We start from the raw sequence: 15061 nt of genomic DNA on the forward strand, positions 1-15061 counted from the left end.
GTATTTGGCACCATTGCAGAGGCACTAGAAACTAGATTTGGTTTGGTTTTGGTTTTAAATGGAAGTGTGAGGGGGAAATGGTAGAATAACTGAAGGTGGCACTTACTTTGCAAGTTGACTTGTTGTTTTTATGTGCTAGACAACAGGTGGGTTTTGGGTTTAGGTTGGTTTAGGTTGGGTTTTCTCCCTGTCAGTAGTATGTTCTAGTGCAGAGGCTCTAAGTGCTCCAGTCCTTGTGATAATGTTTGAAAAGGGAGAGATCAGAGTGTGTTGTGATCTCTGGTCACCTATCCTGCCTCCACCAAATGAAGCGTCCTGTGCGCAGGGTGCACCAGGAACCCGAATCCCCGGCTGTACTCCGCTTTTACTCAGAACAGCTGGTATCAATGTAATTCAAATCAGCCAACTCTGAGTGTGTTTTTCAATGCATTCCCTGCTGTTTGCAGGTTTCCTAGCTCAAAATAGGAACAAAATTGATTTGCTTGAAAATTGAATTTGCAACTTTTAGTATAATGATAAAGAAACACCAAGTTATTAATTTATCCAGTTGGTTTTGTTTTGAGGGTGTCAGCCTAAGATGATGAAGGATTTTCCATCCGTTTTTATAGTAGAGCGACATGCTGGTTTATGCCTCTGACTTCCAATGATGTGGCACACGATAAAGGGCTGAATTAGTTATTTTTTAAAGAATGAAGTCTTAAGTTGGGCTGCGGGTTTTAGTGCTGGAGTCCCTTCCTTGCAAACTATGGCAGCCTCCTGAATTCTAACATTCTGGAAGGTTTCCCTCTTTAGATTTCATGTACTATACCTTTTTGTGATGCTCAACATGAAGACAGGGAATGTGCTCTTTTATATAAGAAACCAATGCAGCTGTGCGGTGTTCCCCTTAGGTGTAGCGAATGAGAAGCAGCGGAGGTTGTTGTACAACCTGGAGATGGAACAAATGGCTAAAACAGCCAAAGCGCTTATGGAGGCCGTAAGCCACGCAAAGGCTCCTTTTACGAGTGCCACTCACCTGGATCACGTCAGGCCCATGTTCAAGGTGAGTGGGAAGTTCTGCTCGTCTTTTCATTGCTAAGAGTTCTGAGCATGAAAAAAAGAGTCGAAAATTCCTCTGAAGAGTGAGGTGATGCACAGGTGGACTCTTTGGATATGTTTGGGTTTGGTTACCTAGTGTTTTGGCCTAAAATTGTAATAGATTTCTGAACTTAGTTTCTTCCTTTCTTAGCTCGTATGGACTCCGCTGCTGGCAGCGTACAGCGTTGGCTTGCAGAACTGCGACGACACGGAAGTTGCCTCCCTTTGTTTGGAAGGAATACGATGTGCAGTTAGAATAGCCTGTATCTTTGGAATGCAGGTTTGTGCAAGACTTAGCGTGGGGCTTGCTAAGGGCTCTGGGAGGGAACGAAGAACTACAAACAACTTATACCAGAAAAAGGAAGCATCTCATCTGCTTTCTTGAAATGGTAAAATAAAATACTAGCATCTTGGTGTAGTTTGTTTTTAAGATCTTGATATTGTCAAGCTTTCCTTTTGTTGTTGAGTCTTCTAGCAGTGCTCATTGCGATAGGACAAGGGGTGATTGTTTTAAAATAAAAGAGGGGAGATGCAGGCTAGAAATGAGGAAGAGATTGTTGTTCCTGAGGGTGGTGAGAGCCTGGCCCAGGTTGGCCAGAGAGGTGGTGGATGAACCATCCCTGGAGACATCCCAGGCCACTGGGCGGCTGGGCAGGTCCCCTAGCCCAAACCATCCTGTGATTCTACGATTCAATTAAGATCACTTGCGAATTTTCCTCCCGCTCTCCTTCAGCTGGGAAGTGCTCTGATAGTGCCAAGTATATGTAGAAGGGAAATGGTGTAGGCATAGTAGATTTCTCCAGCTCTTCAGGGACTTGGTTACGATGCTTGTTTCTGTGTCTTGCAGCTTGAACGAGATGCTTATGTACAGGCGCTTGCTCGGTTTTCCTTGTTGACTGCCAGCTCCAGTATTACAGAAATGAAACAGAAGAACATAGATACCATTAAGACACTTATTACGGTTGCTCACACAGATGGCAACTACCTTGGGAACTCTTGGCATGAGGTAAAAACTTGGTTAATTTAAATAGCGCAACTGTGTTGTCCTCTGAAAACTTGCAGGATTTTGTCCTACTACTGCCCGTCTTTTGTAACCGCGTTAGCTCCCAGCATGAGTCAGAGCCCCGTCTAAAATAGGGATGCAAGTGCATTGTTTCGTTAGTAGCTTTTTAATATATGTGTATCCATATATAAAATAATGCACTGCACTTTTTGGCAGACCCTATAGACACTCTATGACCAATACTGTAATTTTTGTATGTGCTTTTGATATGTAATTAAAACCATATTAAAATCTCATTTGACTTCAGGGAATTCTGCACAGAAACTATTGCATTCTTGTTCACATGAACAAAAATATCCAAGCTCACAGGCCCAGACTTGTCTGTGTGGTGTCTGGCAACGTTTATACCACAGTCACATGAAAAATAAGGGTTAAAATAACGTGGTGGGGGATAGGTAAGGATAGGCCATCAGGATCGTATGTATTTTCTTAGAGCATATTTGCCAGGGCTCTTTCATCAGATCTAAGTCTGTGCTGCTCCTCAAAGGGCCATTCCTGCTGCATTGTGTTCTCTGGCAATAGGCTTTGGCTACACAGTAACAGTAGAGAAAAGGTTCTGTAGCTGACAGATGACTTAGGCCCGGCTTACAGCATACCCTCACAAGTGCTGGTGCTGGTCCAAGGAGAGCTGCAGTGGGGAAGAGGAGAGAAGAGGTAATGGATTTTGTGCTGATGGCAAGGTGCCGTTTTGGCATTTTCACTGTTGGGACTTCGTTACTCCAAGTGGCAGCTGCAGTAATTCAGTCTTTGCATCTCTGTGGGACAGTGAACTCTATGAGATCCCTGCCAGGTTGTTCGTAGTTTTGAAGGCTGATGCTGTGAGGATTAATAAAAAGGTTTCCTATAGTAGTTAGGGATCCAAGTTAGATTTTTCGATGCTGTTTATTTTTTCTCATATTGGCATGACTGATGGCAGCTGGTGATCTGGAGTGAATCACTGCATTTCCAGTTGCGTTGGTCATGTTTCAGGTACCTCAAAACTGTTATCATTGTCACAGTTGTTTTAAAGGTTATAAATATTAAACATAAATATATGTTAGGAATAAAAGTATAATAGTGTCCAGAAACCCAAATGTTTAAGTATCTTTTGCTTTCAGATCTTGAAATGTATTAGTCAGCTGGAACTGGCACAGCTGATAGGAACTGGAGTGAAGACTCGGTATTTATCTGGCTCTGGGCGAGAGCGGGAGGGAAGCGTCAAAGGCTACGCGTCCGGAGGGGAAGAGTTTATGGGCCTGGGGTTAGGTAAGAGTGTGATCTCGGCAGTCACAGGTGCACGTGTAAGGGACGTGTGAGGGCTGAGAAAGCTCAGTGTTACACTAAAGTAGATTTACTTGTTCCCAGGTGAAACTATATTGGATTATTGAAACTTAAAAAAATGGAACTGTTCTATTTTAAGATGTATATATATTAAGATGAGTTTAAGATGACTAATTACCAAATACGTTTTAACTTTGTAATTGGGTTAAGATATTTAACAAAACTCCTCCAGATTTACTTGCTGGAACATGTTGTTGTCAAAACTGTTGTACCACACTTACTAAGTCATGGGTTTGTTACCAGTATTAACGGTTCTTTCTCTTTACACTCTAATAGTAAAAAAGCCATTAATCTGTAGGAGCTGATAGGTGTTTCAATGATTGATAATTGGTTTTCCAAAGGAATTTTTTACATCTGCATGTTGGTCTTGCTGTTCCAGTTCCTATTGTTGCTGCATTATGTGCAAGAAACAAACCTTAGATTTCAAGCTGTAAATCAGAGGGATGAGGCAAGTTGCCTTAATCTTTGGAAAGCTGTCAAGGAAACATTTTAATTTGAAAATACTCTGGAGTCGATGCTACACACTATGATGATACTGAATGTAACAGAACTGTGCTTACCATTAACTACTTGTATCTGACTTAGAGTTAATATTTTAAAGCAATATTTTATCATTTCCAATTTTTATTAACAGCATACATCATTGTAACTTAAACATGATGGTCAATACACAATGCCCTAAGGATAAAAAAGACATACTTCTTACCAGATGTTTAATTTTGTAATAATCTGGCACTGATCTGGCAAAGGCACCGACTGCTCCATGTAATTTACAAGCTAATTGAAAGCAGTAGTCATTGTCTACCTGTATAAAGCTGGGCTTAATCTATAGTCTTGATTTCATGGTCCTGAGGCCTGGTTTGTGGTGGCTTGTGTTGCAGGTACCCTGGTGGGGAGCGGGGCCGACAGACGGCACATGGCGAGCATTCAGGAGTCGGTGGGAGAGACCAGCTCCCAGAGCGTGGTGGTGGCGGTCGACAGGTACTGAGAACACAACCTGTCTCTGGGGAAATGGGAGCTGAGGTTACCGGCCGTCCTCACTGCGTGGGCCGGCTCTGACAGGGACTTTTGTTCCTGAAGCCTGTTTTTCTTCTGAGGAAAATGCTGATACGGAGATCCTTCCTCTGACCCGATAGGTCTGTCTCTTTAGGCATGTAATACAAGACTGTCATTACATTGCAGCATAGCTGACGTAGTTTATATGAGAACAGGCGCTGTGTGTATGCGTGGACCAGGAGAAGGACGTGAACTGCTGCCCAGGAGTAAGAATGAAACAGCTGCAGAGTTCATGGCGTGGAGGGTTGATTGTAAAACCTCCAGGAGATGTACTGATTGACTCTTGTGCATGTGCAGCTAAAACTGCTACTCGTTTCTTCCACAGGATATTTACGGGGTCAACGAGGCTGGATGGAAACGCAATAGGTACGTGTGTACGCTGACTGGTTGTGTTACAGGAACTCTTGCCGTGTAGCATCCTGAACTTACGGTGGTGTGTTTTAATGCCCAGTTGACTTTGTCCGGTGGCTGTGTGCTGTGTCCATGGACGAGCTGGCCTCCCCACACCATCCGCGCATGTTCAGCCTGCAGAAGATAGTGGAGATATCGTACTACAACATGAACCGCATCAGGCTGCAGTGGTCGAGGATTTGGCACGTGATTGGAGACCACTTCAATAAGGTACTTGTTAAAATCAAGTTACAGAGCATATATCAATAGCTGGACTTCTTTAATCAGCTTTTTCCTTTTGTGGTCTCAGTGCTGTAGGTTGTGATATTAAGAAAAAAAAAATCAATTAAAGGCGCCTAAAGGAAATGCATGTTTAAAATCTAAAGTATAGAAATAGGAATGCTTATGGGTATGACTTTAATCACTTCATTATATGATTTTGGATTCGTAGTTTTATGCCATTGTCTTATCTTTCTGGTCAAATGCCAAGATGGTCTTTCTTGAAAATACGTACAGATGATCCCGGAACAATGAAGTTACTTTCCTTGGGAAACTATAGCGTGTTTGGGTGGGGTTTTTTTGAACTGGATTTTAGTGTCTCGCTGGCCATTATGGTTCTGCACTTGTTGTGTACAAAATCCAGGGGTCTCTTTAGTTGGAGCGGGTGACTGCGCAAGCCCTTTCTAAGTAACCCCCATCTTTTAAGTATCTGAAAACCAGAACATGCCAGTGATTTCTAGTGGACTGACACGGAACTTGAATGATGAATTTGTTACTCATAAATAATACGCTAGCTGGTGTTTGAAAATGTTTTTCTTCCAGGTTGGATGTAACCCTAATGAGGATGTCGCCATCTTTGCAGTGGACTCATTAAGGCAGCTGTCAATGAAGTTTCTTGAGAAGGGAGAGTTAGCCAACTTCCGCTTCCAGAAAGACTTCCTAAGGCCTTTTGAGCATATTATGAAGAAAAACAGGTGTGGTGCACTGCACGTTCCGTTAGCTTGCGTTAGTCCTGCTTAAAGATGTCACTTGGTGTGGGTCAGATTGTCACGCAAATGGGAGTGGCCCAGGTACTTTTGCCAGCGTGGAATTGTGAATTGTGCCGTTTGTGAAAGTCTCACTTTCCATTTGTTTTTGGTTTTTAAGATCTCCAACTATTCGGGACATGGTGATACGCTGTATTGCTCAGATGGTGAATTCTCAGGCTGGTAACATTCGTTCAGGATGGAAGAATATCTTTGCAGTCTTTCATCAAGCAGCGTCAGACCACGATGGGAACATTGTGGAGCTGGCCTTCCAAACCACGGCACACATAGTTAGTAAGTAATGCTGGATATATGTGGGTACCCAAGTCAGCTTAGCTGCTGTGATTCTTGTTTAAAAGGCCCATCTGAATAAGCCACTTGTATTTCCAGGTAAATAAACACAAGGTCTTGCAGCCAGGCTGTTTAAACTCTGCAGCCAGGTCTTACCCCTCAAGTCTTCTGATTGCTATGGGCAGGAATAACTAGATATAGATAGTCTGCTATAGGACTTTGGAATAGATTTAGTAAGTTTGTATGTTGCCCCATCTGTCACAATAAGTTTTTCTGGATTAACCACCACGTTTCACAAGCTTCCATGCTGATTCAGTATCGTATGGTGGGGATCATAAAGCTTGTGACGCTGATATGCACCTGCTTATAGAGTTTAATTCATACAGTCTACCTGCTCTAGAACTGTATTTTAAGAACATGCTGCCACCGCTTTCCAAGAAAAACAACCAACCCAAATATTCGTGAAACGGGCCTTCAGTCTGGTCCTTTCCTGTTTGTGTGTTTGGTGTGACGCGCCGTGGCCGACAGCCGTAGGTCAATGCTGGTTTATCTGCGGATTGCCATATCACTCCATTTTTAAAATGTATTTGTCTGTTCTTTGCAGCAAATATCTTTCAACAGCACTTTCCAGCAGCGATTGACTCGTTTCAGGATGCAGTGAAGTGTCTTTCTGAGTTCGCCTGTAACGTTGCGTTTCCGGACACTAGCATGGAAGCTATTAGGCTTATTCGGTATTGCGCTAAATATGTTTCAGAACGACCACAGGTATTTTCTTTTCGTTTTGACCCTTGTGTATTCTCACACTGTCTTCCACTGTTAAACTGAGACTAGTCTTGTAACTAAAAGAGCTCTCAGTCTCCCAGCAGCATTTGTATTAAAAGCTTATTCAGAGTCAGGAGTAATTTTGTCATTGTGGAAGCATTAACTAGGACTAGCTAAAAAAATTCAAGTCTTATCAGTCCAAATTTGAAATAACTACATGAAATAGTCCTTTTTTTATAGTGTTATGATGACCTGGAAAACAATAGTTCTTGTTCTATCACACTAAATATATCTAGTCAAAATGGTTACGAACACGTTTTTCTACATCAGTCTGTGTGACTGCTTCACGTGACCACTTTGCTGCAGAGTCAGGTGGCAGTTGGCAGCGCTGCAGGACGCGCGTGCTGGATCAGCCTGCGGAAAAGTGGAGAATTGCTTGATGCCAAACTGAGGTTTCCTATTTCCTATATTTATAGAATTATTGCCTGTCAAACTTGCTTCCTAAAGTCCAAACCTCTGCAACTTGTAAAGCCTTCAGCAGGACTTCAGGAGGATGGATTGAAGTATTTATTTTCCCTTTTTTCCCCCAGTATTTTCACAGGTAGATTTGTCTCAGGTTTGTGCTGCATTTTCCATGCCGAGTGTTACAGTAGAAGCTAAGGCAGCTTTTCCGGTCTGTGTGTGCCGCTAGCGCTATCTCAGCCTGTCGTCATGGAAGATCTTTAACATTTTCTCGTTTTTAATCTTTCTTTTCCTGCCCATCTCCAAGGTATTACGAGAATACACAAGCGATGACATGAACGTTGCTCCTGGGGACAGAGTGTGGGTCAGAGGATGGTTTCCCATTTTATTTGAACTTTCTTGTATCATCAATCGTTGCAAATTAGATGTTCGAACAAGGTAATAAAGCTTCATTTTTACCTCAGTTGGTGAAGAGATGCCAGGTATGCACTTTGACATCTTTTCCTCTGGTTGTTTATAGGGGCTTGACAGTGATGTTTGAAATAATGAAGAGCTATGGCCATACCTTCGAAAAGCACTGGTGGCAAGATCTGTTCAGAATTGTCTTTAGGATTTTTGATAACATGAAACTCCCTGAACAACAGACAGAGGTAAAAACAACACCCCCCCACACAACCCGAACAGCAAGCAAACAGCTGAGGTTGTATAGGAACTCGCCCAGTCGAGGCAGCAGTCTGTGCTGCTGTGTGGTCCGTGTACGTCCAGCACACGCTGCCGCCCGCGGGGCCATCCCTCGTGTTGTGTATGAGACTCTCGCGCAGCACTGCCCGGGGACCCGCCTGGCTGTCTTGTTGGTACATTTTCAAGGAGAATATTCACAGTTCGTTGTGAAAATGTCATTTTCTGAACAGCATTCATGTGGCCAACTAAATGCTGCTTGCAAGACCTCTGCAGTAGTGAGGCCAAGCGCTGTCGTCACAGGGAAACCACACAAAACCACGTCTCGTCTCTCCTCACAGAAATCGGAGTGGATGACCACTACATGCAACCATGCACTTTACGCCATCTGTGATGTATTTACGCAATTTTATGAAGCTTTAAATGAGATCCTCCTTCCTGACATACTTGCACAGTTACACTGGTGTGTAAAACAAGGTAGATTATTTCTTTGTGTCTTTGGATGAATGTGTTTTTTAAATGCTCATTATTTAAGAAGGGGAAAGTTCACTGGATTTTGGAAGAATAAAAACTACCATTAGGACACTATGTTAAGTAACAGATGCATGCAGTGTCTTAAATATTTGAGCATCATTCTATTTAATCAGTTAGTTAATGTGTTTGTAATGTGTTCATGGTGCTGTTGTGACGGAGCAAATGCTTGTAGGGAGTTGCGTTAATCTTCTGCCAACCACCATGGGTAAAACACCTCATTTATTCACACATACATATACATGTATGCATTCTGATTCCCACCCCGCCCTTCTTTCAACCATCTAATACTATAAGATATGACTTGTTAAAGAAAGTCTTTTGGGCTCCAGCTCTTCTGCCTGGACCCCACCGTGTTCCCAGCACGGGGTGTGGAGGGACTGCCCTGCAGGAGATCACGCCTTTCTAATGGCGCTTGTCCTGCCCTTGTCTCGCTGTGCGCTTCCTTTCTGCTTCCTCCTGTCCTTTGTCTTCCCTCTTTGAGTTTCAGTCTCATCAAGTCTATTTTTAAAAATTATTTTTTATTCAGTAGGTTCCTAAGCTTGATGTTCTTGTAATATTCTGTATAAGGAGGCTTTGGGTTCAGATATCATGCATTTCACAATATCGGTTAAAATGTTTAGTGGAGCAGTAATAGAGAATGCTTGATTTTTCACTCATGTTGTGGGAGCTAATAATAATGGAACGTTTCTTTCACAGATAACGAGCAGTTGGCTCGATCAGGTACAAACTGCCTAGAAAACCTGGTAATACTGAATGGACAGAAATTCAGCCCTGAAGTCTGGGGCCAGACATGCAATTGTATGCTGGAAATCTTCAAAACTACTATTCCTCATGTGTAAGTTCACAAACTTAGTTCTCATGCTAATACCCAGTGCCAGAGTGACAACGTTTCCCGTTTCCTTTGCGCAGCTTGCTGACATGGAGGCCGGCGGGAATGGAGGAAGATTTGGCCGAAAAGCACTTGGTAAGAGTTAATTCAGTGCAGCAAACTAACTCGAAGGGTTGTGTGTCAGGTGAGCTTTCAAAAGGTTTTATTGTAGTAGATACACTTAACCACAAATACCGGAATTGCCATTAGCTTGTATTTGGTGTCATTGTGAAATAAGAAACAAAGAATGGGTGCAGGAAGCCTTTGAATCTACGATTAGTGCTGAAATCTGCAGCCTGTGAGCTGGTTGGGAGTTGGGGTTGCTAGAACTGTTCTGCGTTCTTTTCCAGGATTTCGACCTAGATCACCAGTCTCTGAGCAGCATGGATAAAAATGCTTCAGAAAGAGGGCAAAGTCAATTTTCAAATCCAACAGATGAGAGCTGGAAAGGTGGTCCTTATACAAGTAAGGGAAACGTGCAAGTTAATTAAATGAACTCTTGTACCTTCTCTTAGTCCACTTCTGTAGCCCCGTAGAGAAATTTTTGGGGCACTTGTAACTTGATTTTGTGCTTTGCAGAGAAATTTTCTCTTTATAGGATAATTCACATCATCACTAAGTATCAAAATGATAATGGTAATGTGTTTCGCTAACCTGTTGTAACTAAATTGTTGTAAGTTGCTTCTGAAACTTGTCTTACTCCATTTTATCAGACCAGAAGCTATTTGCTGGCCTCCTTATCAAGTGTGTGGTGCAGCTGGAATTGATACAGACCATTGATAATATAGTGTTCTATCCAGCAACCAGCAAGAAGGAGGATGCTGAGCACATGGCTGCAGCTCAGGTACCATCACTTATTCCTAACGCTGTGCCAGCACTGTTGCGTGCTCTGAAGTGCGTCCACAAAACGGAGCACACGGTCTCTTCCTTCTGGTGGCTCTCAGGACTACGTTGAATGTGTGCAGCATTGCTCTTAAGCTGTGATTTGTTTTTTTGACTGCCTTGTTTCTTGCACGTTGGATTATTATATTGCTATTACTTTTATTATGAATATAATATATTGTTGTTTTTATAATGAGCACATGCTCATCAAGAAGGGTTTTCTTGTTTGTTCTGGGGAGAGCGTTCTTCCCTGTCGTTCAGCCTGGCTTCATTTGGCCACAGCCGAGGCTTTGCTCAGTTCTAGGGGTTTGCACAGGAGGAGATGCAGAGCTGAACTTCAGCGAGGTTAATGATCAGGATTTAACTCCTTAACCTGCCTCAGAAAGGTCCTTGTCCCTAAGAGTCCTGGTTCTAGGGAACAGCGCAAGCGGCTCTTGGCTTCGCTACCAGAGCCCTGGGCCAGGAGCTTCGGGCACTGCGTTCAGGTAGTGTTTGGGGATGGTGTGGGTAAATTCCTGACAAAGTTACCTGAAAACATTGACCAATTTTAATGAAACTTGACATTGGCCAAAGATGGGGGATTTCTACACTGTGCAACATTGAAACTTGCACTATTTTTATGGTTCATTTTGATGTTTTTCAGAATTTAGCAGACCCACTCAGCTCCCAGGGGTGAGCAATGTGCAATATTGAATTGCTGTGACTTCGTTATGCCTTGATAAGGGAGGTTCTTCCCTTGTTGTTCTTAGTATATTTTTTCATATTAATAACTAGGATAGATCATAATTTCTGTCTTTTAAAAGATCCTACTGAAGAGAGTACAACTCTGACATTTGGCAGGGCCGTTCTGCTGGGGTGTATCGCGCTGATATTTCACTTGTATCTAACGGTGGAATCTGGAGTCAGCGTTGTATGGTCTGTGAAGTATCAAAGCCTCTTACACTTGGATAAAAAGAATGTTATTGACACTCCCCCTCTCTCTCTCTTTCCTTTAGCGAGATTCTCTGGATGCAGACATCCACATTGACACAGAAGATCAAGGAATGTATAAGTACATGTCTTCACATCACCTCTTTAAGTTACTAGATTGTCTGCAGGAGTCTCATTCATTTTCAAAAGCCTTTAATTCAAATTACGAACAGCGAACTGTGTTATGGAGAGCAGGTGAGGCTGTTATTTTTAGTTTGATAAAGATACCGAGCTCCATTTCTAGCTTGAGCTACCAAGATATGAAAGTGTATCACTGCAATAATCTCTAGTTAATCTGACAGTGGTGTGTTATTACTTGTCTCCTTCCTGATAACTTAAATAACTTGAATAATTCCATTTGCTAAATTATCTGCTTTTTTGATTAAGTAGAAGTACACATTTGGTGCTGCTGTAGTTAAATGTCTCTGTAAGAATAGCTTGGGTCTCAGTCAAATCAAGGAGGAGGAAGTGCTACCCAGATAGGAAATCATCACTGTTCACTGTGGGAGGTGCTGTTGATAAAATCCACCTCTTGGTGAGTAACCACAGCTGTGGGTGTTCCCTCTTTCCCTCTGTTCGCCTGATTTCTAGGGTTCAAGGGTAAATCAAAACCCAATCTCTTAAAGCAAGAGACCAGCAGCTTGGCTTGTTGCCTGAGAATCCTCTTCCGAATGTACGTGGACGAAAGCCGCCGGGACGCGTGGGACGCGATCCAGCATCGGCTGCTGAGGTGAGAGCAGCGGCGTCTCTGCCTTCCGTTTGCAGCCGCTGAGCTGCGCCTGGCGCGGGCGCGCTGGCTCACCGCTGAGCAGAGCGCGCCAGCTGTGCAGATACAGATAGATAGGACCGCTCTTCGCTGAAAGGTGATTTAGCAATACGGAAACAATCTACTTGGAATAAATGAAGCGCCTTCTTGCCTGACATAAGCTTTTCTTTATGGAGTGGTGGTGTATGAATACTTTTGCATCTGAGTACATACAGGAATATTCAGATTGTACATACAGTACATTCAGATGTATAATAGGGTATGGTAATGTAACCAGTGCAGGGTAAGATGCTGTGTGTCAGGGGCTTAGGTAAACACAAAAAAATTATGCTAAATAAATATAAAAGGGTCTTGTGGTCCCCTTTATTTGAAAAGTGAGTTGTTAGTACATGACAGTTCAGAGTACTAACGTCTGATCAGATGTAGAGAACTCTTAAAGTTGTTGCTGTTAATGTGGTGGATTTCAGTGCCATTCTGATTTGTAAGCACCTATGGACAGATTCATCTTTTTAGTGTGTAAAAGAGGAGGTTCTGTTCCCTCTTCAGTTAAAACAGTGCCCAAAAGCAAGCCACAGTAACTGGTACAGTTTGTACCTTGTGTTAACAGTCTACAGCATGGACCAAAGTGTTATTAATACCGTAGCAATCCCTCTGATCTGTGATGCAGAGCTCTGCAGATCTTTACTAGAGCAGTTGAGATTTGGAGGGAGATCTCTCATGCTGTTAAGCTGTCCTGGTGTAAGGATCAGGAAATAATGTTTGCAGGCTGAAGGTGACAACACTTCGATTACAGTTTATGAGGAAAATCAAACTCTGACTTCACGGTGCCTTGTTGACAACATAAAAACTACTTCAGTTCAGGCATCTGTCACAACCACTGTAAGAGAAACATCACTGAGACACATTTGTGTAATTAAAGCTGCATAGGACTGAAAACTTGGCCATGGAAAAGCATTTTGATTGAAAACAAGATAGACTACAAGAGGACAAACAGTGCAGGTTATAAAACGTTTGTGAGTTTTCTTTGTGGACTGTCTGAACCGTGTGATCTCTTTAGTGTGTGCAGTGAAGCCCTGGCGTACTTTATCACTGTGAACTCAGAAAGCCACAGAGAAGCTTGGACCAATCTCCTGCTGCTGCTTCTAACAAAAACATTGAAAATCAGTGACGAGAAGGTAAGAGGAGGCTGGAAGTCCTGTCTGTTTGCATTCGGGTGTTTTTTCATTTCTGCTCCTGTTGAATTCAGTCTTTATCTGTATTGCACGGTGGCTTGCTCGTTCACATAGCGTGTGCTCTCCTTGAAACGCAGTCAGCATCACGTTTCCTGGTTTTCCAAGAATTCCACGCTGTAAAAACTCAGACTGTGTCTGTGCAATTCAGAGCTGCACAGGGACACTGGATCCCTGCGGAGCCCGCACAGCCAACAGCGAGCGTGCGGTGCGGGACGGGCTGGTGCGGTGACAGCTGCACAGGGACACTGGATCCCTGTGGAGCCCGCGCAGCCAACAGCGAGCTTGCGGTGCGGGACGGGCTGGTGCGGTGACAGCTGCACAGGGACACTGGATCCCTGTGGAGCCCACGCAGCCAACAGCGAGTGTGCGGTGCGGGACGGGCTGGTGCGGTGACAGCTGCACAGGGACACTGGATCCCTGCAGAGCTCCCACAGCCAACAGCGAGCGTGCGGTGCGGGACGGGCTGGTGCGGTGACAGCTGCACAGGGACACTGGATCCCTGTGGAGCTCCCACAGCCAACAGCGAGCGTGCGGTGCGGGACGGGCTGGTGCGGTGACAGCTGCGCAGAACTGCAGAGGGAATGTCACCCTGTGAACTGGGAACTCTGGTTCCTTCACAGCGGTGGCAAAACATAATGCTCAGGATCTTGGCCCGTTTGTGGAAAAGGTGAATGCAAATATTCCCTGTGTTAGGACGTGTAGAGAAACTTCCAGAAGTTGCTTATCTTTTTTTAAGCTTTCCAATATTGTTTAATCTTGTTTTAAATTGTGGGGTTTTTTCTTGGCGATTTTTTTTTCTTATCTTGCAAAGTGTGTCATTTCACTTCACTCATGTAGCTTGGGATGTTTTATTGTGATTTACCAATATCTTAAGAAATCAGTGTGGTTACAGTGTGTCATCAGAATAGTCTTAATTCTTTGTAGATAAAACAGTGGCTTGGCCATTCCTTAGTACACAGTCCCGGTATCTTTTTATTATAACATTTCTGTGGTGAAACAGAGAGTTCCATCAACCTTCCCTGTAACTAATACTGAGCGTTATTAGAAAACCAACAGAGGACAAAACCAATTTCTTGTTGTGTAACTCATGCCAGGTTAGCATCTTAAACACCGCTGGCAATTCTGCTCTCCCATATTTAAAGGGGTAATGGACCTCTAAGGGGTTGAGAGGGTGCAACAGGAATGAGGACACAGACTGGCTCCCGTACATGGAGCTCTCTGTAGGTTGGACTTTACTCAGTTATCTCTTATCTGTAAAATAAATTAAAATGAGAGGCACATGAAGTCATTATTAGCAGAAGGAGAGGGGAAGGACGTACTGGAACAGACGGTGAATGAGTTCTGGAGATGATGAGTCACTGGAGGGGAAGAAGTCCCCACACGTATTGGAGATACTTCCTCACGGCCCGGTTCAGCCGTGCGAGGCTTTTTTGCCATGGGCGATATTCTGTCGAGGCTGGAGAAGCAAACTGGGCAGATTCACATCAGAGGGGGACGAGCAGTCCTGGCACCCCCTCCAGCCCGAGCCGCCCGCAGGCCGTGTCCGGGGCAGCGGCGCCCAGCGCCCGCGGGGCTGGGACCCGGGGCTGGAAGGGCAGCCCTCCGTCCGGTGAGACCTGGTGTTCAACACGGTGGAGCAGCCATGAACGTGGCAAAGACTCTCTGCTTTCCTGTAGTAACAGAGAA

At 43.8% G+C, this 15061-nt stretch overlaps 1 protein-coding gene across 3 annotated transcripts in view; it reads left to right on the forward strand.

The window, feature by feature from the left end:
- The window catches only part of ARFGEF2 (ADP ribosylation factor guanine nucleotide exchange factor 2), a 30899-nt gene that overhangs the window by 14924 nt on the left and 914 nt on the right, over window positions 1–15061 (forward strand). For all 3 annotated transcript variants that reach the window (XM_065031771.1, XM_065031770.1, XM_065031772.1), the window contains 20 exons: window positions 891–1042; window positions 1229–1357; window positions 1925–2083; window positions 3238–3385; window positions 4342–4441; window positions 4842–4882; window positions 4968–5137; window positions 5729–5880; window positions 6053–6225; window positions 6827–6987; window positions 7754–7884; window positions 7967–8096; window positions 8466–8601; window positions 9355–9493; window positions 9568–9622; window positions 9877–9991; window positions 10240–10370; window positions 11404–11572; window positions 11969–12107; window positions 13201–13318. In XM_065031771.1, the coding sequence (XP_064887843.1) occupies window positions 891–1042; window positions 1229–1357; window positions 1925–2083; window positions 3238–3385; window positions 4342–4441; window positions 4842–4882; window positions 4968–5137; window positions 5729–5880; window positions 6053–6225; window positions 6827–6987; window positions 7754–7884; window positions 7967–8096; window positions 8466–8601; window positions 9355–9493; window positions 9568–9622; window positions 9877–9991; window positions 10240–10370; window positions 11404–11572; window positions 11969–12107; window positions 13201–13318 (2648 nt within the window). The remainder of the gene's footprint in view (window positions 1–890; window positions 1043–1228; window positions 1358–1924; window positions 2084–3237; window positions 3386–4341; window positions 4442–4841; window positions 4883–4967; window positions 5138–5728; window positions 5881–6052; window positions 6226–6826; window positions 6988–7753; window positions 7885–7966; window positions 8097–8465; window positions 8602–9354; window positions 9494–9567; window positions 9623–9876; window positions 9992–10239; window positions 10371–11403; window positions 11573–11968; window positions 12108–13200; window positions 13319–15061) is intronic.

Source organism: Columba livia, chromosome 16 (assembly GCF_036013475.1).
Source record: "Columba livia isolate bColLiv1 breed racing homer chromosome 16, bColLiv1.pat.W.v2, whole genome shotgun sequence".
NCBI classification, from domain to species: domain Eukaryota; kingdom Metazoa; phylum Chordata; class Aves; order Columbiformes; family Columbidae; genus Columba; species Columba livia.